General features: G+C 38.5%; 1 protein-coding gene across 1 annotated transcript in view; it reads right to left on the bottom strand.

Moving 5' to 3' along the window:
* The window catches only part of NAMPT (nicotinamide phosphoribosyltransferase), a 40,423-nt gene extending 18,862 nt beyond the window's left edge, over positions 1-21,561 (bottom strand). Inside the window, exons 1-6 of the mRNA XM_064374541.1 lie at positions 21,411-21,561; positions 13,376-13,532; positions 10,988-11,091; positions 7,981-8,109; positions 1,936-2,094; positions 1,112-1,248 (exon numbers count right to left, since the gene is read on the bottom strand). Coding sequence (XP_064230611.1) covers positions 1,112-1,248; positions 1,936-2,094; positions 7,981-8,109; positions 10,988-11,091; positions 13,376-13,532; positions 21,411-21,467 — 743 coding nt within the window. The 5' untranslated portion in view covers positions 21,468-21,561. The remainder of the gene's footprint in view (positions 1-1,111; positions 1,249-1,935; positions 2,095-7,980; positions 8,110-10,987; positions 11,092-13,375; positions 13,533-21,410) is intronic.
* Positions 21,562-26,036: the final 4,475 nt, after the last annotated feature.

Here is a 26,036-nt window from a genome sequence, read left to right as displayed (position 1 = left end):
ATGTTAGCCATTAAATTTTACCAATCTTTCAAGAAGAGAAGATTTTGCATATTCTCTATAAAAGCTTTCTTGATACTGCTAGTGAAATATGATCCTCCTTTCCTAGTGGAATATGATTCTTCCTTTCCTTCCCTTGAAACATTACAGCATTTTAATCGTACCTCCTTACAAGCACTTACCCAACAGAGCAGACTATCACTAGTGTATCATTTTCATCCTGAGGATAGGGTCCGTTTTAAAAAAATATCCTTCTATCCCTTGTTGCCCCCAGTAGACTGCCTTGCATATGAACACTGGTCAACTAATATGGCTCAAATAGTAGTAACGATAAGGCTTAGCTTGATTCTAAACTCACTGCTGGTTTTAGCACTCTGGATTTTTAAGTATAAGCAGAACTTAAACATTCTCTAATGATCATAGTAAATAATTTTGTTATAAAAACCAGAAATAAGGTTTGACAAACATTTAAAAAACCCCATGTACTTTCAATAAAGTTAGCTCTAGGACAGAGCAGCTGTGGTTTAGATTATAATTTCTTTCTTGGGTAACTGAAGATGGTTTAGTAAGAGTAGATAAGGAAGTGTAAAAAGGATCTGAACACCCTTTCTTTCCTCAAAGTCTTGCTTTCTCATCTACAACTGAAGTACTGTACAGACGACAATTTCTAGGGCAAATACAGGGAAGGTCATATAGAAGGACAAGGAAAAGGCAAAAAGTGGCCAGTACTATAAGTGAGTGCTTCTAAATTTAATGAATAAAATCTATCTACATTTGGCAATACAGTAACTGAAAAAAATAAATTTAATGAATAAAATCTATCTACATTTGGCAATACAGTAATTGAAAAAAAAATTCCTTAAAAAGAAAATTTCTATGGCAATGCAAGTGTGGGAAAAAAGCTCTTAAGCTGTTTCTTCTAGGATGGATAAAACTTCTCTACCTCTCTGGGACTAATGTTTATACTTCTGTATAGATACTGAGTTCATGTTGCTCAAGTTCATGAAGATTTACTGTAGGTACCTGGCTCTGCAGTTAGGTAAAATGTCACTGAGTTAGAAAGAGAAGAGTAAAAAAAGTTAGTAGTTTTAGTAAATAAACAGAATTTTTTTACCTGTGTTCTGCTGCTGGAACAGAATAGCCTGGAACAGGATCTTTCGTTCCATAATATTTTTTTATGAGAGCAATTCCTGCTACTGTATCTGTTCCTTTGAAGTTAACCAAATGAGCAGATGCTCCTATGCCAGCAGTCTGGAAAATCAATCATAAACGGAAATCCAAAAAAGAAAAATCCACATAATAATAATACCAGCAGAGGACCATCCAGTCAACCACATTTAAGGTATATAGCATAGCTCCCATGGAAATTGTCTTTAGCTATTCTTAGGAAAGTATTTATTATCAGAGATAACAGTTCTTAATGACAGAGATTCAATTTTTCCTAAATATTAAAAAATTCAACTATTATCTCCTCAAAGAGATAATATTAACTGTTATTAAACTATTTAATTATTAACTATTAATATTAATTACTAAATTAAACAACTATTTGATATATTAATATTTAACAATATTAAATTAAATATTAGCTATTTAATAGTGCTCCACCCCACTTTTCATCACTCTCTCTTCCCTTACCCTGCCTTGTGCTTCTCTATGGCATGATTTCACATCTGATATATTTATTATGTCTGTTTCTATCCATCTGTCCATCTATCTAATGTATCAAGGACAGGGACATCTGTTGAAGGATATATCCCATGTACCCCAAACATAGTAGTAGGTACTGAATATGTATCTGTTGGCTGAATCTTTGGAATTTCAAAATATGGCCTACTTAGAACCAAGATCGATCCCAGTAACACCCCCAAAAGTTTGTAGTGGTACTCTAACAATCAATCCACATTATATTAAATGAGGTTGGTTTCAGTCACTTACCTCTTGGGAAGAGACTCCTCTGTAGCCAAAATCATGTAACTTGTATTCCAGACCATCTAAGTTACCCGAAGTTTCTAACAAATATTTGGCCAATATTTTCTTCTGCTCTCTAGAATTTGTGGCCACTGTGATTGGATACCAGGACTGAACAAGAATAGTCTGTAGTAACAAAATTAACCACAAACATTAAGACATAAAATCCTGCGTTCTTTCTGAGGAAAATCCTAGCTTTTGTTGGAGGTATGTCCTGGAGCTTCCATACTATTAACTAGACACTAAACTGCACAGTAGGATGCCTGTCGTGTGCATTCCAGATACAGTACATTGCTCAGCTCTCAAATCGGCAACAAAAAAGATAAGCACACCAGGCCCACACAGCAGAGAACTTCACATTACCAAGTTTCTATCCAAAGCTCCAAAGAAGCAAATAACATTCTGAAAGACTATCTGTGATAAAAGGACCAATTTTGAAAGTTTCAATCTGTCATGGATCAATAGTTTATAAAGTGCACTCAAACTGGGATGCTGAGGCAATGTCAAACTGCCTTAAGTTTCTAAATGCTTACTCTTCATTTCTGTACTTACTGTGGACTTGCATCAAATAGGGCATAGACCAGCATGGACCAGCATGCCCTATTTGATACTAGTTCACATTAAGTACAGAACTGCATTTTGATTAGTACTGGTCTAAAGAAGTTGTTCGTTTACTCCTCTAGGTAATCTTCAATCTAATTTCTCCTTGGATTGAATACGACAACTAAGTTATATACTTGAAGCACTTTAGCTTATTACTACAGAAATCTATTTATTGAGTTATGCTTTATGTATGTAGCTTTTATCAAATATATAAGTATTTTATCAAATATATGAGTATTTGATAAAATATGTAAGTATTTGATAAAATACTTATGTAAGTAAGTTACAGGAAACATTTCCGCATATGTTGTATAATCAAGGTCACGGTCGACTTTATAATTCAGTGACTACTAAGTTCTCAAATGAGAAAACGGAAGAAATGCTGGGTTCCTCTTTCTGGTAAGGACAGTGTTTTGATTTCCGTTTTTTTCTTGGCTGCCAGGAAGCTCCAGAGAAAGTATGTTTAATTACAGCCACCATAATAATTATCATGGCTTAGAAATTAACTTTTCCATTCTAAGATCATACTTTTCTATTTTTATTTTATAAAACAGATAGTATGTCATTAGAAGCAGCTTCATCTGTTTGAAAAAGAGCTGCTAAGATGATGCAATGTCTGTGCTGACAAAGATATTTATTAACTAAAAAAGATATTTATTAACTAAATTTTACAAAGCAAGCTTTTACTGAATACAAGTTAAGTGATAAATAAATAAAACAGGTAAAAACGAATAAAAAGATTAACCTTGAACTTGCCAATCTGGTCATCTTTTTAAAAAACCCTGCAGCATTCATTAGACTCCTGTGACTGATTAAATGTGGGCTTTGCAGCTCTTCTCATCAAGAGATAGAATCTACTTTCTCATCCCTTGATTCTGTGCTGTCCTTATTGATTTGCTTTTCACTAACCAGAATGTGGAGAAAGTCCTGTGTGACTCCCAAGCTCCAGCTTCAAGAGGTTTTCCAGTTTCTACTCTCGTTCTCTTTTAGAACCCCAAGACTACCATGCTCTGAAGAAGCCTCTTATGGAGTGAGACCTGGTAGTCCCAGCTATCTAAGCTGAGGTCCCAGACATGGGAATGAGGCCATTATAGAGAGTCCAGCCTTGCCGAACCCTCAGCTAAGTGCAGATGCATAAGTCTAAGCAAGACCAGCAGAGGACCATCCAGTCAGTCAACCACAGAATCAGGAGAAATAACAGTTGCTTTAAGCCATTAAGTTTTGGGGTAGTTTGTTACACAACAGAAAATCGGTGCAATTCTTAAACTCTATAACCAGTCACCTCCAACCTCTAACCATTTTCTGCCTCTGAAATTACTCTTTCGATGCTACTGCCAGTGCCCATGATTATCCTACCTCTAACTTTTAATCTCTCTAATTATTCCTCATATTGCCACTGGTTATCATTCCAAAACAAGTTTTTTCTTTTAGGCTTTCCTTAAAAGGCTTTAACGGTGATCTGCTGTCCACGGGGTGGGGGTGGAGCTCATTCATACAGGATTTGAGGCCTTCCAGCAACTTGCCTTGTATACCATCACAAGGTTTATCGTCTATACATTTTTTACTTTTATGCTGCAGTCGCCATAGGACTATTTGTCATTCTAAGAACACAGTAGCATTTCTTTAGCTCTTCCTTCTCCTTATTAAAAGCTTATTTTCCATTTCATGATTCCTTTAGACAGAATTACCTATTTTCTGCTACCAACTTAGCACTAATTCTTAATGATATTAGTGGTTAGTTATGAATTGCCACCTCTCCCTCAAAGGCCCTTTAAGTGAGACATCTTACTCTAACTTCTGTGCCCAGCATTGTTTTTGGTACATAGCTGGTACTTAATGAATATTCACTTGTTGAATTTAATTCAGTCAACTCTCACATTTTAATTCAACTCAAATATTAATATTATCTAGGAGTATAAGATATGAAACATAATGTGAAAAACTCTAGTTGAGTTATAAAGGTAGAAGATTGACCTTACCCCTCGAAAAATGCCAGGGAAGGAGAGAAATAACTATCAGACACAGTGATCCTTCACATCACCGTTTCCTTTCCATAGTCCAACAAAATCAGCTTAAATTACACTCTTAATAAAATCACTCCCCTTTTAAAAAGATCACTGTAGGTGTAAGCAAGGGAAAAAAAGGCACGTTAGTTTGGGTTAATCCAAGGTCTAATAAAGTAGGCCTTGTTGGAAACTTCCAAAATAGCAATTTGCCCACACAAATCAAAATAAAATTATTAGTTGAAACTAAGACTAAAGGAAGTAAACCTGTAAATTTCCTTTCAGAAGTGTTTATTACAATGCCACTGCATAGGATAAAGGCTTAAAAGAATGAGAAATGGTGTAGTACCAGAAAGGGTGCTGCACCTATTCTGTTCATCAGTCTGTCCATTGCTAAGAGATCAATTTCCCCATCTGTGAAATGAGGACACTTGGTCAGTATAATTGTTTTTAAACTCATCTTTCCTTTTCTTCTTAATAGTAGAAATTTCCTTTTCTTCTTTTTCTTTTTGGTAGAAGAGAGGGGTAAGTTTAGACCACTATACTGGTTCCTCAGCCCCCCGTAAGCCTGAGACAACTTTGCAGAACTCCTAGGTGCTCTTAAATTTGTTATGAAATGTGAGGGGACTAAAGTTTCTTCTGGCAGCAATACTGAAATAAAGCAACTTAATAATTTCAATGTATTTTAAAATTCTGTGTACTACTAACAGGTGAATAACAATCAATAGTTATTAATAACTGTGAACACATACTGGGAGAGAGAATGGAAAGAAATACTATTTAGTGCTATTATTTAAAATGTTTTAAATCAAGGTCTGTTTTAAAGAACATTTTCAAATTTTTAAGTACCAAGTTTATTGGGGTTGGTAACAGATTTCAAATATAAGCTGGTAAACTTAGGGTTGGGGACTGATAAGAATAGGATGAATTTCCTCTATCCTCACAAGGAATGCAAAATATCTATGAAGAAGTCTATCCTGGAGACCTGATATTCAGATTCACACATTAAAAAAATAGGCTCTATCAGAAACTACAATAAGGAATAGACAGTATCAGACTATAAATTTTTATGCCTTAGATATAAATACCTATTTAGGACTGAAATAATTTGAAATAATATATATTAGTATAAAGAAGATAAATTCAATATAAACTGTTTCAGGTTTTAAGCGACTAAAAGTAAGGGTCTATGTACTTGTAAAAAACAGTATCAAACAGTCCCATATTAAATTTATGTTTAACAACTTCTTTTATTAAAAATGATACTTATATATTTGCTAAACTACCGCTTTAAAATAATTTTTTTTTTTTACTTTATGGTTTCCTAGTAAGATATACCAAAAATAATTTTTTATTAAAAATTTATTAAAATTTTTCTTTATTAAAAAACAAAAATTTACTTTTAACCCCAATGTTTCTTCACTTTCAGAAGAAGAAAAAACTATATAATGAAGCAAGGTGGAATGCTATCTAGTTCTCTCCTTCCATAAATATATGCTTTAGAAAAGTTTAATTAGACATGAGTAAGAGTACTTACTGACTAAATCGCCAGTCAGACAACTAAAAAGAACGATATGAAAAAGGTTAAGGAGGATGAATTTTCTTTTTTTTTTTTTTTTTGAGACGGAGTTTCGTTCTTGTTACCCAAGCTGGAGTGCAATGGCACTATCTCGGCTCACCGCAACCTCCGCCTCCTGGGTTCAAGCAATTCTCCTGCCTCAGCCTCCTGAGTAGCTGGGATTACAGGCATGCGCCACCATGCCCAGCTAATTTTTTGTAGTTTTAGTAGAGACGGGGTTTCACCATGTTGACCAGGATGGTCTCGATCTCTTAACCTCGTGATTCACCCGCCTCGGCCTCCCAAAGTGCTGGGATGACAGGCGTGAGCCACCACGCCCGGCCAGGAGGATGAATTTTCTAAGTGAGATTTACCTGGTTGGGATCTTTGGTATTTAAGGTAAAAACCTAGTCTAGATGATATGAACAACTCTTCTACTTTTGTGTTTTTGTAACACCATCCCCTGAAAACCACATATTTGCCAATACAAACACTATTTACAGCTGTACATAAACTAGTAAGATATTTTCTTTTTCTTTTTTTTTTTCTCTTTTTTTGAGACGGAGTTTCTCTCGTTACCCAGGCTGGAGTGCAATGGCGCGATCTCGGCTCACAGCAACCTCCGCCTCCTAGGTTCAGGCAATTCTGCTGCCTCAGCCTCCTGAGTAGCTGGGATTACAGGCACGTGCCACCGTGCCCAGCTAATTTTTTGTATTTTTAGTAGAGACGGGATTTCACCATGTTGACCGGGATGGTCTTGATCTCTTGACCTCGTGATCCACCCGCCTCGGCCTCCCAAAGTGCTGGGATTACAGGCATGAGCCACCGTGCCCGGCCCCAAGATACTCTCTTTTATAGTTCACAGTTGACAGTTTTAGTATATGGTATAGACTATTTAAAACCCTTATTTAACTGTACCTTTTTTCTGAGTCTATTATTAATGGCCCATCAAAAGTCTATTAATTTCCTGTCAACTTAGCAAAATGTGTTTCTAACATATTCTTGGACCTCTTATATTTCAATTTTTTTTCCCAATTTTTATAAGTGAGGCTCAAATGTACTATTTTACAATATAACAGCAAATTACTAATAAACTAATTAGTTTTAAGAACTATGTAAATACTTCCAGATAGTGAGGTGTTATTTCCACCATTACTTTCTAATTTCCTCTTACAGATAAAATCTATTATTAAACTGTTCAGAAGCTAAGTAGAGTATTATTATCAAAGCTCTGACCATGTGAAAACATGACTACTTAGGTATATATACAAGAAAAAAAAAAAAAGGCTTGTGTAGAAATCCAAAGCCCACAATGTACCCTTCCTTTTAATATACTCTTCCTGAAAAATTAAACAATATGAATTCTTGTTTATATTTAGATGAGAAACTGAAAAGTAACAGGTGGTATATCCCAGGACCTAAACTGATTAGAGAAAAATGAAGAAAGTAGTTACTAAAAGTTGGAACAAAGTTCTTTTAGTCTAACTTGAACATTTATCATTCATTGAATGTTAAGTTACTAGAAATGTGCTGTTTTTCTAAGTTTGCTCTAAGATAATACACATTTAAAATTGCAGTGAATTAGAGGAAAGCCAACTAAGTTTTAAAAACAATCACTCTCAACAATTTGTTAAACAAAATCTCAGAACATTCTATTCTACTAGAAGGAAACTTAAAGATTATTTAGTCTGTCATTTTATAGATGAGGAAATTGAAGCCTAGAAAGGTTAAGTAAATTGTAGGAGATAATATACTTTTATTAGTAACAAATTCTAAACTGTAATCTCAGTTCAATGGTCTTTATTCAATTAATGTTAAATAAAAATGAAAACAACAAAAACAATTCACCTCAATCCAATTTGTAAGCCAGTAACACTCTGGATCTGTGTTTTCCACTGTGAAGAGAACATTTCCTCTGGGAATGACAGAGCCCTCAGGAACAGCTTTTACTTCTATTGGAAGATGCCCATCATATTTCTGGTAGGAGAAAATAAATTTATTCATTCAACAGATGATACTCAACTATATGCTGTTTTACTAAAGGTTCTTTACATTTTTTTTTTTTCGAGACGGAGTTTTGCTCGTTACCCAGGCTTGAGTGCAATGGCGTGATCTCGGCTCACCACAACCTCCGCCTCCTGGGTTCAGGCAATTCTCCTGCCTCAGCCTCCTGAGTAGCTGGGATTACAGGCACGCACCACCATGCCCAGCTAATTTTTTGTATTAGTAGAGATGGGGTTTCACCATGTTGACCAGGATGGTCTCGATCTCTTGACCTCGTGATCCACCCGCCTCGGCCTCCCAAAGTGCTGGGATTACAGGCTTGAGCCACTGCGCCCGGCCAGGTTCTTTACATTTTATAGAAGCTAAATTTACTGTTACAGAAATTGCAACTGTAGATGTTACTGTAATCTACTCAGAATATCCTTATCCTTCTAAAATAAAATAGTTAAAATTATTAACAACATAGGTACCAATATTAATTTTTAAGTTTAATGCTGCCATGTGCTTCTGCTAATATTTATCCCTAGAAGGGGCAGAAAATTCCAAACTGATCAAAACAAAACTGTTGCTTTTTTCCCTGCTCATTCAGAAAAAGACAAAGGATGAGTTAACTCCAACATATTCTAAACATATTCCAAGAACATTATCTTTATTCTGAATTGGTCATTTTCACAAAACAAAGGCTGTGGACTGAAAGATTAAAGGATATATATATATATATATATATTTTTTTTTTTTTTTTTTTTTTTGAGACGGAGTCTCACTCTGTCACCTAGGCTGGCGTGCAGTGGCATGGTCTCAGCTCACTGCAACCTCCGCCTCCCAGGTTCAAGCAATTCTCCTGCCTCAGCCTCTTGAGTAGCTGGGACTACGGGCATGTGCCACCACACCCGGCTAATTTTTGTATGTTTAGCAGAGACGGGGTTTCACTATGTTGGCCAGGCTGTTCTCAAACTCCTGACCTTGTGATCCACTCGCCTTGGCCTCCCAAAGTGCTGGGATTACAGATGTGAGCCACTGTGCCCAGCCAAGGACTGCTATTAAAGAACAAAAGAAAACAAAACTGAGAGAAGGAGAGCTAAGGAAAAAAAAAATTCCTGCAGAAGAACCGAAATAGGTTTCCTCTTTATTCTGGTCGTGGATCTCAAACTATGAGATAGGCCAAATACAGAATCTTGTCAATTAACATTCAAGCCTGACTTGACTGATTTCTTCTTAATGCAATAATTGCCTCCAAAATAAGGTTGAAGGTTATTTGCTATGTGACACTGACCACCTTCCATCCCTCCCTTTAAAAGCGAAAAGCTTTCCCTAACTTTTCACTAGGAAGGTAAGTTGTTTCAGAAATCCTAATAATTTATGTGATTTGGGACAAGGTAATTAAATAAAAGAAAAATGTGCTTAACAGAAGCACTGGAGGCCGAATGTATACCACTAAGAACATTGCCCTACAGGTCCTAGTTCATACTCAAAAGCAGTGTAGAGACCTTGGGCAAGTCATTCCTTCTCTGGGTCTCAGATTCTGTTTGTAAATGGGGTTAGACCAGATTATCTCTAGAGAAGCTTTAGTTCCCCAAGATTTTCTGATCATATAATCAAACAACTTATTGCCCTGTCCACCTGACAGTATAGTAATAAGCATAGCACCTAACATTACTGTATTTATCCTTACAACAAAGCTCACAGAAGAGAAACGGAGCAAGCGCAGGAGTTAGCTCCAGATTCTACTGACCTTACTTAAGATATGGGAAAAATGCAGCACAGAGTGCTTACCTGACTTTTTCAAGACCCATAATTACCAAATAGTACAAGTCAGTATTGTCATACAGGCATGAAGGTTAAAGTATTTCTAATTATTCTGTGTTTGACAGTCTGTAAAATGTAAAAAACTTTCGTTTGTGAGATAAAGTAACACTCAACATCAAGAGATGTCAACAGATTCCATTCCCAAATCATCTTTGTAACATAAGGAAACCACCAGAGTGTATTCAACTCTCATAATTCTATTACTGTCTTTGAGGGCCTTGATATTTAAACAATGAATTCAAACATACTAGATATAAATATAATACAATAAAGACTAAAAATCAACTTTGTGGATCAGCACCAAACCACTCCCACTATTCTATGAGAAATTTCCCAGAATTATGCGTAGTGACAGACTCAAGCATCTACTTTCAGTCAAGAAAACAGACCTACATTTTGAAACTGCCAAATAACCATGCCCTTTCCTACCTATAATGTATTTTCAAGAATGAATTATCTTTCTCAAAAATGTTATTTAAGTTGTAATTCGTTTATATTAATTAGGTAGATGTGCCGTAGATTCTATATGCTGATGATTTAACGTGGGGGATATGGGGTGAGGGATAAAATGTTACCAATAACTTTTAAAAGGATGTTTAAAATAGCCATTATATGCAGACCACAAACAAAAAACAACTGATGTCTTATTCAAATTACTCTAATGTTTTATTCAATTCTGGCCGGGCGTGGTGGCTCACACCTGTAATCTTAGCACTTTGGGAGGCCAAGGTGGGAAGATCACTTGAAGTCAGGAGTTTTGAGACCAGCCTGGCCAACATGGTGAAACCCCGTCTCTACTAAAAACACAAAAATTAGCTGGACATGGTGGTGTGTGCCTGTAGTCCTAGCTACTCAGGGGGGCTGAGGCAGGAGAATTGCTTGAACCCAGGAAGCAGAGGTTGTAATGAACTGAGATCGTGCCAATGCACACCAGCCTGGGTGACAGAGTGAGACTTTGTCTCAAAACAAAAACAAATTCCTTTTCAAGAAGTTTTGAACGAAAAGAAAAACCAAAACAGATCAAAACATGAAACCATTTTTTTACCTCAAGAATGTAGTTCCATCCCTTTTCATTAAAGACATCATCTTGGAAATGTTCTTTGTAGACCTCTTTGGCTTCTTGGATTTTCTCTTTGGTTATTACTTTACCTAAAAGAATATACATGTCCTGTTTACAGTGCTAGAGATATTCTGTGAGTTGCTGAATTGTCACAGAATTAATGGCTTTGGCTATTTCACCCATTATATGGATTAAAAATATAACTGACAAATTAAATGATTCACCCAGAGTAAACAGCAGAGTCAGAAAAGAAATTTTTTTTTCTTTTTTGAGACAGAGTCTCACCTGGTCAGCAGGCTGGAGTGCAGTGGTACAATTTTTTGGCTCACTGCAACCTCTGTCTCGCGGATTCAAGCGATTCTTCTGCCTCAGCCTCCCTAGTAGCTGGGATTATAGGCGCGCACCACCATGCCCAGCTAATTTTTGTTATTTTTAGTAAAGACGGGGTTTCACCATGTTGGCCGGGATGGTCTTGATCCCTTGACCTCGTGATCCACCCACCTCAGCCTCCCATAGTGCTGGGATTACAGGCGTGAGCCACCGCGCCCGGCCACAGAAAAGGAATTTGTACTTCCAATCACTCTCTCTAAGTATAAATTTTATTTATTTTAAAAGCAGATGTATAATAGAAAAAATTATTACTTGCATAGTTTTTAAAAATCAAAATTTTTTTTCTCTAGATTAATTTTGGTACTTTTCAAATTTGAGATGACTCAAAGCTTCTTACATCCAGATGAACCTTCTCACTATGTTCATAAAGAATGTCTCATCTTTAGGGCTGATAAGCCAGTAACTTCCACAATTACTAAACTTTGCCCCATCCAACAACACACTTTTAATTAACTTTTCTTATCTGTAAATGACGATAACAATTGACTACCCACTTATATGATGGCTGTGAGGGCAAAATGAGTTAAGACATATGAACCACTCACAATAATGCTGGCCTAGAATAGGTTTTCGATACATTTTAGTTATAATTGATAATGAATAACATTTTGCAAAGTTCTTAAGTTATATGACTAAATTAAAGTATGCTATCAGTCTCTGGTAACTTTATACATGATAACTAGTGAACTCATTTGGCGCTAGGCATGGTGCCTCATGTCTGTAATCCCAGCATTTTGGGAGGCCATGGAGGGGAGATCACTTGAGAGCTCAAAAGTTCAAGACCACCCTGGCCAACATGGTGAAACCCTGTCTCTACAAAAAATACAAAAAGCAGCCAGGTATGGCGGTGTGAGTCTGTGGTCCCAGCTACTTGGGAGGCTGAGTGGGGAGGATCATTTGAGCCTGGGAGGCAGTGGTTGCAGTGAGCCAATATTGCGACACTGCACTCCAGCCTGGGTGACTAACTGAGACCCTGTCTTAAAAAAACAAAACGAAAAAAAAAAAAACTTTGGTATTCTTGCTACTAATAATTACTTCTGCTATCTAGCTAGGTTTTCAGTAGTATAAGACTATCTGAACTGCCTAATTTTAAAATAGTCAAGATTATAGAAAAGAGTTATCATTTGCCTAAAATTCAACTTAATCTATATTCAATTCTGAGATTATGTTTATTTCAAAAGGTTAGAGATAAAATTTTCCAAGATGTATGTGTTTGGGAACTGTTTTCCCCCTAGAAACACCATTACAAAAATAGATTAGAAACGGCCTTTCAAGTAAGAAAACACAGAAATTTGGGGGATTGTTTTAATATGCATTTGCAACTAAGTCCAGGGACACAGCTAGTTTTTAAAAATAAGTCTTTAAAGTAAAACTGGCTAATATAAAAATATTCTAATTATGATTGCTACCATAATTCAAAAGGAGTTTCCAGTTCAGTAACAAATTCTTTACTTTGAATTAATAATTAATATATAACAAATCAGATTAGCCTCCAAAAATTACTGACTTTTCTAAGCTCATTTCAAAACTTTTATTTTGGTTGGGCGTAGTGGCTCATGACTGTAATCCCAGCACTTTGGGAAGCCAAGGCGGGCAAATCACCTGAGGTCGGGAGTTTGAGACCAGCCTGACCAACATGGAGAAACCCTGTCTCTACTAAAAATACAAAGTTAGCTGGGTGTGGCCACATGTGCCTGTAATCCCCGCTACTCGGGAGGCTGAATTGCTTGAACCTGGGAGGCAGAGGTTGCGGTGAGCTGAGATCATGCCATTGCACTCCAGGCTGGGCAATAAAAGCAAAACTCTGTCTCAAAAACAAAAACAAAAACTTTTATTTCAGAGAACTTTTCTTATACTTAGAACATCAAACACACACACCAAATTAGAAGATTTAATGCATTCAAATTAACAGATTCGTTAAAAATTCCAAGAGAACTCCTAGAGTAATAAGCAGTCTTTTAAATATACGAGGAAAAGCAATACCTTTTAAGTACTTATTAAGAATGTACTGCAACCCATAAAATACTGTTTCCTCGTATTTCACCTTCCTTACTTTGGAGTTTTCTGTCTTCTTTTCACGGCATTCAAAGTAGGAATAAACTTTACTTGTGTTGGGTGGATATTGTTTATAGTGAGTAACCTATATAAACAAAAATACTTCTGTTAGAAAACATCAGATGACTAGACTATAAATCACAACAGAAAAGGCTTTAAAATATTTCAAAAGCAGAGAAATGATACTTCTTGTTTGCTATTAACCAATTTCTTTTCCTGGCTATACCAAATAAAAAATTAGTATCTTACTAAGATATTTTCATAGTTCAGTATGTTAAAACCACAAGAGAGCACTAAATTTTACATACAAGCACACTAAACCTACTACAAGGCCTCTAAGTTGCAAAAGTATTTCATTTGGTTTTGGGGAACAGTCCTTCATCTAGGCCAAGAGAGAAGCAGCTGCCTAAGGGGCACACATGACAGAAAAGAATGAACTGAAAGATGGCAGAATTTGGTACTATTACTATCTAAATGTGGCATATTCCATTAAGTCAATAGTCAGTGACTTAACATGACTACTTTACTTGTATAATGAGGTACTGAGGATGATCGCTTTTAGCTTTCCTAGTGACACTATGTAAACTTGGATGACAGCAACAGCAGCGGCAGCAAAGGAAACAAAAATTCCTGTTTTGTAATCTCTCTTTTTCTCAAATCACCCACCTAATTGGAAAATAAATTCTTATACAATGAAACATCAAATCCTCATGGGGTTTAAAAATATGAAGAGGTCTTCTTTAGCACAAATTGCTTTTCCACGAACTTGGGTAAGAGTCACTATGTAAAAAATGTATGTGCTTTTAAGAAAAAAAAAAAAGTAAAAAGTGAATGTTCATTATATCTTGAATTTTATTTCAATGTTTCAACCATATTAAAACATTTTAACAATAAAAAAAAAAGTGGAAGAATAATGTGTCCAACTGAAAGAGTAAGAATAATAGTGCCTTAATGTTTTAGATATAGGGTGAATCATGGCAATGGTGGAATAAATCTTTGCAGACCATTTTTCATGAGTGACCACTGTGAACATAAACCATTTTTCCTGTTTAGCTTTGATCTCAAGTTTATAGGAAAGCCAACATTGTCTTTGGGTGCCCAGTCTCAATTTCAGTAAAACTTGGCTCTATCCTAAAGAATCTTCGTAGCTTAGCACAAGAATCCTAAGATGAATATATTTCCATTGACGTTTCTGAATGAACATGCTGTTTCTTTGCCAATGGTAGCATACTTGCAACTCTATAAAAACAGTCTCTAATGCTGCACACAGACAACGTTGGAGGTAAATCTTTACAATAACAGGTGATCTGAGAGTTTAAGTCAGGCTATACGATACTTGGAGCTGTCTGTTTTCTTTAGGTACAACAGATAGCTATATACTAAAAGGTACAGGGAAATCTCATCAAAACCTAGAAGTATATGTCAGGGTTAGAATCCAGGGACTGATCCCACTATAAGAAGTAACTAACCAAGATAGCTAATACAAAATCCACAGCAATGAAATCTATGTCAGTTCACCAAAATGCAAAAACAAATATATTTATGAATGAGTCTCTAGTAATAAACATATGACCACTACTTCAACTACTTATGAAACTGATTAGAAAAAGGCATCTCTACCTAAAAACATACCCAAGATGTATGTAAAAATGAAAATGTCCAGTTTACAATGTAAATAACTCCAACTTCTTTAGTGGGACTAAGTAGTGAGGTAGAAAAAAAGCACACAGGATGAAGTCAAACTTGAAAAAAAGGTCTGATCTTACAGCACAAGTTTATAAGTCTGATTCATAGTTATATTTCTCCACGGTTAGTTTGCCTCTTACTTTTTAGACACTTAATGGTGCATTCTATATCAGATTTAAAATTACTAGAAGGCAAATTAATTATTTTCTTTTTCTGAGAAGACAGAGTCAAAAGTTAAATGGAAATGTCTCTAAGCTATTTCCATATCTTGGTCTACAAGTATACTGAAAATTTTCCATCATACAAATACAGCTCCAGTTCTAGATAATTAAATGTTTATAATTTTAAAGCGTACTGCAGCTATGTTCTTTAATTATAGTACTTTAAAACCTACCTTTACTCAGAATGCCTTCTCTGAAAACAAATATTTAAAATACAAAACTGTCTAAACTGCTTAATTAGAAACAAAGTATGAACTCTAAAAATATTTGGAGAACCTTAAGAGAAATGTTTTAGAATATAGCTAATGAATCTAAGTTATCTAGGCAAACTTTCAGGTATTCAGCCAAGAAACACAATTTATTAACCATCTACCAACACCCAACAAGTTTACAGAAGAACACGGAGCATGTTTAGATCTACTTATAGGGCATATGTACATACTGCTTAATGGGAAAATATTTTTAAAGCAGAGCTTCTTTAGTAATTATTTCTAATAATATAGTCAAAAGGATTTAAGATGATTCTAGTTTTGCTAGTTTACTGTCCTCTTCATTTTACTTTCTACTAAATGGGCCATTCTGAACCTTCACCAGAAAAATGGGAAACATAGCTCATATTCAAATCAACCGTTATTCTGTAAATACTTCATCCATTCACAAATACATACTCTGTACCTACTTCAGACACTGAGGATGAGAAAGTAAACAGACTGACACGGTCTCTATTTTCATTGGACTACTAAGGGCTGAAGAAGGAAGAAAAAAAATACAGAAACAAACCAAGTAATTTCAGATCAAGATGGATGCTATGAAAATGTAAGAGAATGATGGGCTAGAGGGGGCCAGAAGACTTCTTTGAGAAGGTGACGTGATCAAGACCTAAATGACAAGAGGACAGGAAATGCTTTGGCATAAGTGACAGAACAGAAGACCGGCCAGTGTGGTTGGTACTTAAAAGTATGAGGGCAGGGCAGGAGGAGTAAGTGCATGATAAGGTCAGAGGGAGGCAAAAATAAGATCATATAAGGCTTACAGGCTACCCCAAGGAGCTTGGATTTTATACCAAGTGCTATGGGAAGCCATTATGCTTTAAGCTGGGGTGAACATGACATGATTCACCTTTTAAAAGGATCAGCCTGGTGGTGGATAAGAATAGATTACAGGGTGACCAAAGTGGAAGGAGGAGTTAGGGGATCTTAGGTTAGATGGGAGAATTTGCCTAGTGTTTTTGGAGGTAAAGGGGAACTAGCCTGATAAATTGGATGTAGAACACAATAAAGGGGAAGAATTAAGAATACCTCCTACATTTCTGGCTTGAGCAACTGAGTTAATAACACAGTGCCAGCCGGACGCGGTGGCTCACGCCTGTAATCCTAGCACTTTGGGAGGCCGAGGTGGGTGGATCACCTGAGGTCAGGAGTTCAAGACCAGCCTGGCCATCACGGAGAAACCCCATCTTTAAAAAAAAAAAAAAATTAGAATGGAATAGAATAGAACAGAACAGAACAGAATAAGACAGGACTGAACTAATGAATGAATGAGTGATGATAGCATGGGGAGAAATGCCACATATAGGTGAAGGGGAGAAAGGCAGCAAATCACACTGCCACGGATGCACCTATGCAACAATCTTGCATGTTTTTCACATGTACCCAAAAACCTAAAATGCAAAAAAAAAAAACAAACAAAAAAACACAGTGCCATTTATAAAAATGGAGAAGGCTATCAAATGGTAGGGAAATGAAGTGCTCAATTTTAAATGTTAAATCATGCTAACAAATAGTTTCATAGTATTCTAAATTAAAGTGAACACAAAAAGGAAGTTCTTAAATAATGTTAACTTTTTAGCACTGACTTGATTTGTTACTAAAGAAAATGGTTCTATAATAAATACAAAATTATTCAGTAGATGTAGACAAAACAAAATGCCTAGTAAGATCCCTGCAAACCTTACCAGCAAAAATGCTTCCTAAACTCGCATGGCCCTCCTGCCGCTAAAAGAACACCGCCTCAACATCAATACATGTGTGGTAAAGAACATAGACACATATAGCAAAATGTAGTTCTTTGAACAGAACTCTTCAGTTGTGTGATTAATTTACTTCATGAAAAGATAAACTTCTAAAAGTTATTACATACTAGATAATAAATGGTATTATTTTAGTGCCTAGAACAAAAAGGGTCTAGCCCTAAGTCTGATATAATGGACAGCTTTTTTCATTATGGAGTGCTGGGCAATCAACTGTATCAAAAAACCATATTCGCAAGACTAAATATCCTTGTTCCAAGTATGACAGTTTTAAAAAAATAAGTATGAGATGCTTGAACCCGGGAGGCGGAGGTTGCAGTGAGCCGAGATTGCGCCACTGCACTCCAGCCTGGCACCTGGCGACGGAGCTAGACTCTGTCTCCAAAAAAAGATACAAGACATATATTTCAGTTGAAAAGAATGCTTTTGGAAGAAGAAAGCCTAGTTTTCTCTAGATGCTTCTCTACATGTCCTGTAGGGCTGATTTGATGTCTTAGGGTTGAAGATCTTTCCTCCCGCAATGGGATCACAAGACCAACTGCGAGTACTACTAATTTACTTTTTCAGTTATACTTTTAAACTGCTAATAATCACAAGCCAACATTTAAAAAATAAGCTGTGTATGTAAGATCACATGAGATAACATAGCTACGGTCACAGAGCAAGTTATCTTAGCTATACAATATCTAAGGACGATACACTCTGCCCAACACTGGCTAAAACCTGCTGCTGCTTCAAAGCTAATGTGCTAGAAACAGCAAAAACCATAACTGATTCTTCTTTTTAGTATTATTCAAGATTTCTCAAGCCCTACAAATCTGTCTGTTGCCCCAGAAAATAATTCACTGCTATTTGACTTTGAAGCAATGCTCGCACATAAATATGACTTAAGGATTTTGGGTTATATTATTTTTGGGAAGGAGACAAATTATAAAACCACCTATAATCATATTGCCTCTTTCCCTTAAACTTCCTGCATGGAATTTCTAATGACTTTTATCTCTTTTGCCACACCTTTAAACCAGATTTCATTAACTCACAACGAAAACACCAGCTTAAATATTAATGACCTAAATTAATCTATGAAATATATTCATGATTTATATATATGTTTTATTTATGTTGCTCAAGTTTTTCCTGTAATTTATAACATAAAACATAATGGAAAAATTGAAATATATGGGCAATGTCACATATACCTTCATGTACCTTAAAAATGCATAGCTAGTCTCAGGGGTACAAACTGCAACAGTACCCCACTCCCCATGAGGCTCAGGTTGCCTCAGGAGCCACAGTGACAATACTGAAGCATCTGCTCGGAAGTAGTGAAGGACAAGCAACAAAGATTTGTTATCCTGCCATTAGAGGAAGCAAAATTCTCTTTTTTTGAAAAAAGCTGCCTTCAATTCCTAATCACCATATATAAATTGCACAGCTCTTTGAAACTTCTATAAATCAACTTTCCTCCATCCTGGATTTCAAAATAGTACTTATCTTTGTCTTCTTTTATAATATCCAGTATCAATATTTATTAAATGAATGGCTAAAACTATGCTGAAATCTAGATAACCAACTTACAGATGACCTTTGGAGAAGCAACCTACACTGGACAGCACATTTCATAACTAATGTGTAATGTGGTTTAAACTGTGTCCTTCTTATTTTTAACAAGAACCAGGATGAAAGTGGAGGAACCACATTTGTCTGTGTCCTTAACTCCTTATTATATACAATAAAGTATGAGGTTATAGAAGTAGATGTATACAGTTCAAATGCTCCTTTGGTCGAAAATGACTTGGACTCTCTTCACAGGATACAAGACAAAAAAAAAATTCCCATTATCATGTGCTTAGCTACCATACCACCTACTTGCAAAATAACTTTTGTAGTGCTTAGGAAATCGATTATTCTTTCTTCAGTTTTAGAAAGAAGAAATCAACAATATTTTGCTCTCTTCATCAACACATCTAAAACTACCCCTACACTTTGACCAATAGTTTGTAAGCACTAATGAGGATATGTAACATTCTCACATAATTTTTAAGTAAAAGTTTCATTACTTTAACCTAAAGATTATGATTTTTGTCCTTTTTCCTAAGATTAAAAAGACAAAAATGTAAAATACGTTATAAGCACCCCTAAAAATGTAAGGGAAATGAAAGTTAAAGACTTAAATGTGGAATATACAATCTACTGTAGCATACTATGGTAAGCCACTGGTATAAAACATATCAACTTGATTGAATCCTCTAGAGGTGACTTTTGGGGAAAAAAATGAAAAATCTAAGATGAAAATCTCCTGAAGTTTCTTATTATAAAAGGAATAAAATACACCAGCCTGACTTGAAAATCAACAGAAGTAAACTTTATGAAAATACGTGCAAATTCTAATAGTGTATTTAAGTATGGCTCACCAGATTACAAACCTTTAAGGTAATTCACTATACTAACTAAAAGCACCCCAGAAAACTGATGTTAAAGTACATTCCTTATGTATAATGGTTAGAGGAACTGCAAACTAAAGGAAATTGCACTCCTGTTTTTAAAATTTAGACTAATCAACCTCCCCTTACATTTGGCTAACATGTAAAAAAAAATCTGAAAATTATTTTAGATTTAGTTAAGAAAAAAATCTACAAAACTATTAATGAAACTATTCTAAAATCTATTTAAAATTCTGAAAACCCTATGACTGAACCAAGAGAACACAAGAGGAGGTTTCAGAACCAAGTAAAGGACCATACTTAAGGTATTATCAAGTATACTTGACAATAATATCAAGAATCATACTTGATAGTGTTCGGATTTTGCAATACTTTAAAACTGCATCTAAAAGACAACTTGCTGATAAATCTTGGCTTGATTTAAATAATCTATCTAAATATCATAAACAGCATCTTAAGCTGATTGGAAAGAAACAGACAAAATAAAACTTAAGTAAAATGGGATTCTCTAAAACACTTTCTTAGAATATCGGAGGAGGGCTAAAAACAAAGGAAAAAAAGAACCAAAACAAAAACATGAGAGTACTATGTTTTACCACCGTATTCCAAATCACCATGTTGCTCAAGAAGTAAAATTTACTTTACCTCTTCCCTTTACTACTACTATGTGCTTCATATCAACAGAATGTGGCAGCTACCCATGCAAGTGTTCAAAGGGCATGTGAACGCAACGTTGTGCTATTTCCCTCTAGACAAGTTCTCCAGGGTTAAAACACAGTTCCTTTAAATCCTCGTGTTTCACTTTCCTTTTCACAGAAATCCTGTAGTGACCCAAAAGCACTAAGAGCAGATGGGCTTCTATACCAAGGGGTAAGAAGCACGAGCAACCACTAGGTGCAAAGGAGTTTGAAACGGAGCCCGGTGGAGTGGAAAGGGGTATTCAGCACAGCTACAGGGGCCACGCGAGTGTTCTTCGCGCCGGGGTCTCAGACAGAGGACCGCGGCTGCTCCGGCGCCCGCGCCAGGACTTCTCCTACCAAGTCCCCTGGAAGAGACTTACCTGCACAGCGAGGGGAGAGCGCGCACGGCTGGCTCGGCGGGGAAAGCCCCGCTAGCTCTCCCTCCACCGTGGGCCCCTGGGGCCGTTACCTAACTGGTACCAGCTCCAGGCCAAGAGGCCGCGCTTCAGGGGAGGGCGTGCACTCGGCGGAGACGCCCAAGCCTGGAGCCTGGAGCCCCGAGCCTCGGAGCCCCGGAGCCCCGGAGCCCGGGAGTCCGCAGGGGCCCGCCTCAAACCCCGCCGCGCCCCCGCCGCCGCGCGCCCCCAGGCCCCGCCTCCGCCGCCCAGCCCTCCATCCTCCTCAAGCCACCTCCTGCTCACTGCGGTGCCGCCTCACCTGCCCCAGTCGCCGCCGCCGCCGCCGCCGCCGCCGCCGCCCGGGCCTCCCCGCGCCGCGACTCCAGCCCCAGCCGCCCCAGCCGCCCCAGCCGCCCCAGCCGCCCCAGCCGCCCCCGCCCCTCAGCCCCGCGCTCGTGCCCTGCGCGCCCGGCTCCTCGTCACCTGCCCCCGCCCCGAGCGCTACCTTGTAGGAGTCGGTGGCCAGGAGGATGTTGAACTCGGCTTCTACCGCAGCATTCATCTCGGGCCGGAGGGCAGGGACCGCGCGCCGCGAGCTCCCCGGCGCGGCTGCGAGGAAGGAGAAAAATGGGCTTCACCGCGCTCCGTTGCTTAAGCCACCGCTCGGTCGGAGGAGGAGGGGGAAACGGAGAGAGGGGAGGGGTCAGGGGAGGGCGGGTCCGGGAGCCGTGACGCGGCGTGGGTGACGGCGGCTCGCGTGCTCGCAGTCTGGGAGCTCTGGCGGCCTCCCCACCTCGGCTCCCCCGCCCTCACCCGTCACCCTCTCGGGGCCGAGAAGGGGCGGGACGCGGCCGCGCGTGCGCAGTGCGCAGGGGGCGGAGCGGGGAGGAGGACGTGAGGCACGCGCTTTTCCTCCGAGACGCCGGCCCCGGGAAGCTGGAGGCTGCGGGGCAGCCCCGGCGCGTGACCCGGGCGCCTGCCTAAGTTCCAGTTCCCGGCCCAGCGCGGGAGGGCGGGGCCTGGAGAGGGCGTTCCTAGCTTCGCCCCACCCGCGAGTAGCCGGTTCGCCAGCCCCGGCTGGGACCTTCTGTCCTACCCAGTCCTGGCCGGTTTTCTGAGTGCTCCTGAAGTCACGCCACCCGGCTAGTGGGCGAGGAGCCTCCCGCTGCCTATCTCCCGTTCACCACGAGCAGTTACTCACCTTTGTCTCCGGCCTGGATTAAGGATCCAGCCTTTCGCCTCCATTCTACTTGTCCCTCCTGATCCTCCTGACCCTGTCTTTAAAATCCCAGAAGCTGCCTTGAGGAGTGAGGCTGATGGGGCCCTTTCATCTGACGCAGCGACTCCGCTTTCCTCCGGCGGCTCCGTCTACGGCTGAGCTCTTTGATCCTTTGAGGGATGGTTTGACTTTCCCCGAGCAAAGAGCCTGCGTTGAAAGGCGAGGGTTGAATTCAGTCCTCACAGATAATGGGGGGACAAGACCTAATTGAACCAACCGAGTATTGCCGGGAAGAAAAGGCAACGGGCCAAGTCTTTGACAGGGTGTGAAACTGACTTTTATCATCGTTATAGTCTTTAAATCCCGGGAAACGAGTTGGCAATCCCCAAATAAAGAAGTATAATGACGTCTGATGACTTCATCCAAATACAGACCATTCCAAGAAAGACAAGCAGTTCTCATGCATGGTTGCGTTTTCGCATAAAGCTAAGATTATCAGCTTAAAAATAAATTGAAGTTTTATCGGATACAAGTAGCCAGGAAAAAGTGATATAGTGAAAACGATTACAGGATCTTTATAGATTGTCTTTCAGGTTACTAGCAGTCTCATTATCTCTGGGGCCAGTGATGGTGGTGGTGGTACTGGAACTTGTGAATTGAAATTCATCTCGAAACTGGAGGCATGGCTGAGACTTCTTCAGATAGAGAAAACTTCAGTCCGCACTGTCTTGAAGTCAGCACATATTTTTGCAGTCACCTCCATCTACACGTAGATACAATACAGGGCAAATATGGAAGTGGGAGGTATCTCCAGGCACTCAGTAATGTAGTAAATAGTAATACAATTAGATTATTTTCAGCAAAAAACAAGAGGGTTTTTGTGTTTTTTTTTTTTTTTTTTTTTTTTGGTTGATCATCCCTGTGTTTACTGGGGAAAATAATTTTTTTAACGCATTTAAACAAATTATTTTTGAATATTTGATTTTGGGAGTTTTTTTTAAATATTAGTTGTAAGAGTACAATTCAAAGAAGGAAAAGATCATTTTTGTCCTTAATTTGTTGCTTTTCTTCATTTAAAATTTATATAACCTACTTTATTTACAGTACAAATTCTTGTTTAGCTTCATGTATCTGTAACTGACCATTGTTCTATGCTGCTTTATGCAGAAAAGAAAGTAGGATTCTGATTACAATGTGGGCTTTGTTTATGGTAGTATTTTTTTTAAGATGCAAAATTTGATCTTGTAATCTTTGAGTTGAATTTGCAGTTTTAAAATAAAAAGGTCTTATATAAATGCAAGTGAAAAATATCGTATTGACATTGCTTGTTAAGTTAAAGAGTGAGGCCTGCACAAGTATTAGTGATGTGAATCCTCACAGCAGTCTCCAGAGGAAAAGATGACAATAGGACAACCACCATTTGCCTGAGATAGAAGTAGGCACATTCTCTATGGAACTACATGCTTAAACTGGTCCAATTCAGAATTAACTGGGGTTTAGAACTATGAAATTATCACTGACAACAGATCCAAGATTTCATCTTGAAATGGCCTCCCCTGAAAGACAGTTTAAGAGCTAGCATTTAAAGCTGGGCCTGGTGGCTCATGCCTATAATCCCAGCACTTTGGGAGGCTGAGGCGGACTGATTGTTTGAGCCCATGAGTTTGAGACCAGCCTGGGCAACATGGTGAAATCCCGTCTCTACAAGAAACACAAGAAGTATCCAGGCTTGGTGGCGTGTGCCTGTAGTCTCAGATTCTCTGTAGTGAGGGTGAGGTGGAAGGATTACCTGAGCCTGGCAATCCTTCGACCAAAGGATCTGAGAAACTGTTAGCACTCAGACTGGTGAACTTTACGATTTCTTTTCCTTACCTTTCCCTAATCTACATGCTATTTACACATCCTCCATATAAGACTGGTTTTCTTGAAAAAGTTGAACATGAAAGGTTATATACTGTCTGATTCCATCTATTTGAAATTCTGGAAAAGGCAAAGCTATAGTGAAAGGGAGAAGATTAGTGGTTGTCAGAGACTGGAGTTAAGCAGAATAACTGGAAAGAGGACTGAGGAAACTTTTTGGAGTGATAAGAATGATATATGTGGTTATACAACTATATACATTTGTCAAAATTCATTGAATTCTAAACTTAAAATTGGTGAATGGCATATAAATTAGATCTTAATAAAACTGAACTAAAAAACACTGATTTTCTTGTAACCCTTTAAAATATTTTCCCTTCTCCCATTTTCTTTCCTTCTGTTTCCATTCTCACCTTCTGTTGTTACCATGCTGCTTTACATGAAAGGTATGAGCACCATTTTTGCCCTCTTCCAAGGAAGGATAATTCTCAAAGTTGCTGAATGTTTTTAGATGCCAAAAGGAGTCTGAAAACTCCTGCTATTGAGTAGGAAGCAGAAAAGGGAACAATCTCAACATGATTCAACTCAAGAGGAATGCATGAACACCTAGTATCCAGAGAGTACCGTACAAAGAAGCACTGGAGGACTTTAAAAAGAAACATTATATTTTCCGCAGCTCTTTTTTCCAATCAGGTAAGAAATGACTGGGATCTGGAGTGAGGAGTGGGAGACACAATAGTATAGGGAGTTTGTTCATTCTTCCCAGTAAACTCAACATTTGAGTGAATCAATATAAAGCTGCACATGGACATAACCCTTGACTACAGGGACAGTGTCTTAGGAACAATTAAAGCCGGGATAATCATAAACCAGTCCCCACCCAGTTTCCACACCCTAGACTCTTCTAGACCAAGAACTGCCCCACCTGTGAAACCTTAAACTGCAGCAATGCATTTCTTGATTGGTTCATCTGGCCGTTTTAGGTCACTCACTCTCCTCCCAATACACCTGACCTTAGCTCCCAAGACTTTTCTCTCTTGCTCAGCATTTGCCCATGTGACCTTGCTTCTTTTCTTATTACCTAGCCAGACTCTGTTCCTTCATATTTTCAGCATCACCTCTGGCTCCCATGTCTCCTAGCCCTCCCAGATCCTTACCTTTTTTGCTCTTAAGAGTATCCAGGAGACTGCGAACTGACAGGGAACATAGCCATGAGGTTGCCAACCACAGTGACAGCCATAATGCTGACAGGCAATCCTTTTATTTCCCCCATTCAGCTTTCCTTCTCTTCTTGTTCAGTGGTGATTTGAAATATTTGCCTCTCTCCTCAAACTCCTTACTTTCAAACAACTTCCTCTCTCTCAGCAGATGATGTAGTCCCCTATGCCAATAAGAAAAACTAAGGCCATCAGGTGGACATTCTCTAAACTGTAATATCTACAAGAGTGAAGGTCGGTCTTATTTAGAGGTCTACAAGAAAAGTGTAGCACCAGGCACAAAGTAGGGGCTTACTCAACATTTGCTGAATGAATGAAGGAGCAACTTTTTCACTAACAAAAGCAGGATGGCTCAGTCGTAGATGATATTGTTTGCCATGGTCAAAGCCCCTGTCTACTGTTGTTCTCCATATTCACAGCCCCTCTCTATGTCCCTGTTCTGGTGAACTCAGACATGATCATGGGAGTTGCTCCAGTCATGAAATGTATACGGAGATCGTGTGTTTCCCTTCCCAGCAGCAGCTTTAAGAGCTTGGGTATGGTTTGGCATTCTCTCTTTTCCTTCTGCCACCAAGATTGCAGTATTCCAGATAGGGGCTAATCCTCTCACTTAAATCCTGAAATGTGGACAACATGGAATCAAGTCAGAGTCAACTGGTTCTGGACACGGGTATGAGGGAGAAATAAATCTTTTCTGTTGAAAGCCACAGAGATTGTGGGATTGTTGCCACAGTATAACCTGGCTAATCTTGACAAGTACAGGACTCCACACACACAGTTTTCTTTCTTCTCCTGGCTCAGGAAGCGAAGTGTCCCTCCTTTTGCCCCAGGTTAA

This window comes from Aotus nancymaae, unplaced genomic scaffold, assembly GCF_030222135.1.
Source record: "Aotus nancymaae isolate 86718 unplaced genomic scaffold, 86718_ANA_hifiasm-v0.15.2.pri h1tg000002l, whole genome shotgun sequence".
NCBI lineage: Eukaryota > Metazoa > Chordata > Mammalia > Primates > Aotidae > Aotus > Aotus nancymaae.
This window is presented reverse-complemented; position numbering and strand designations above follow the sequence as displayed.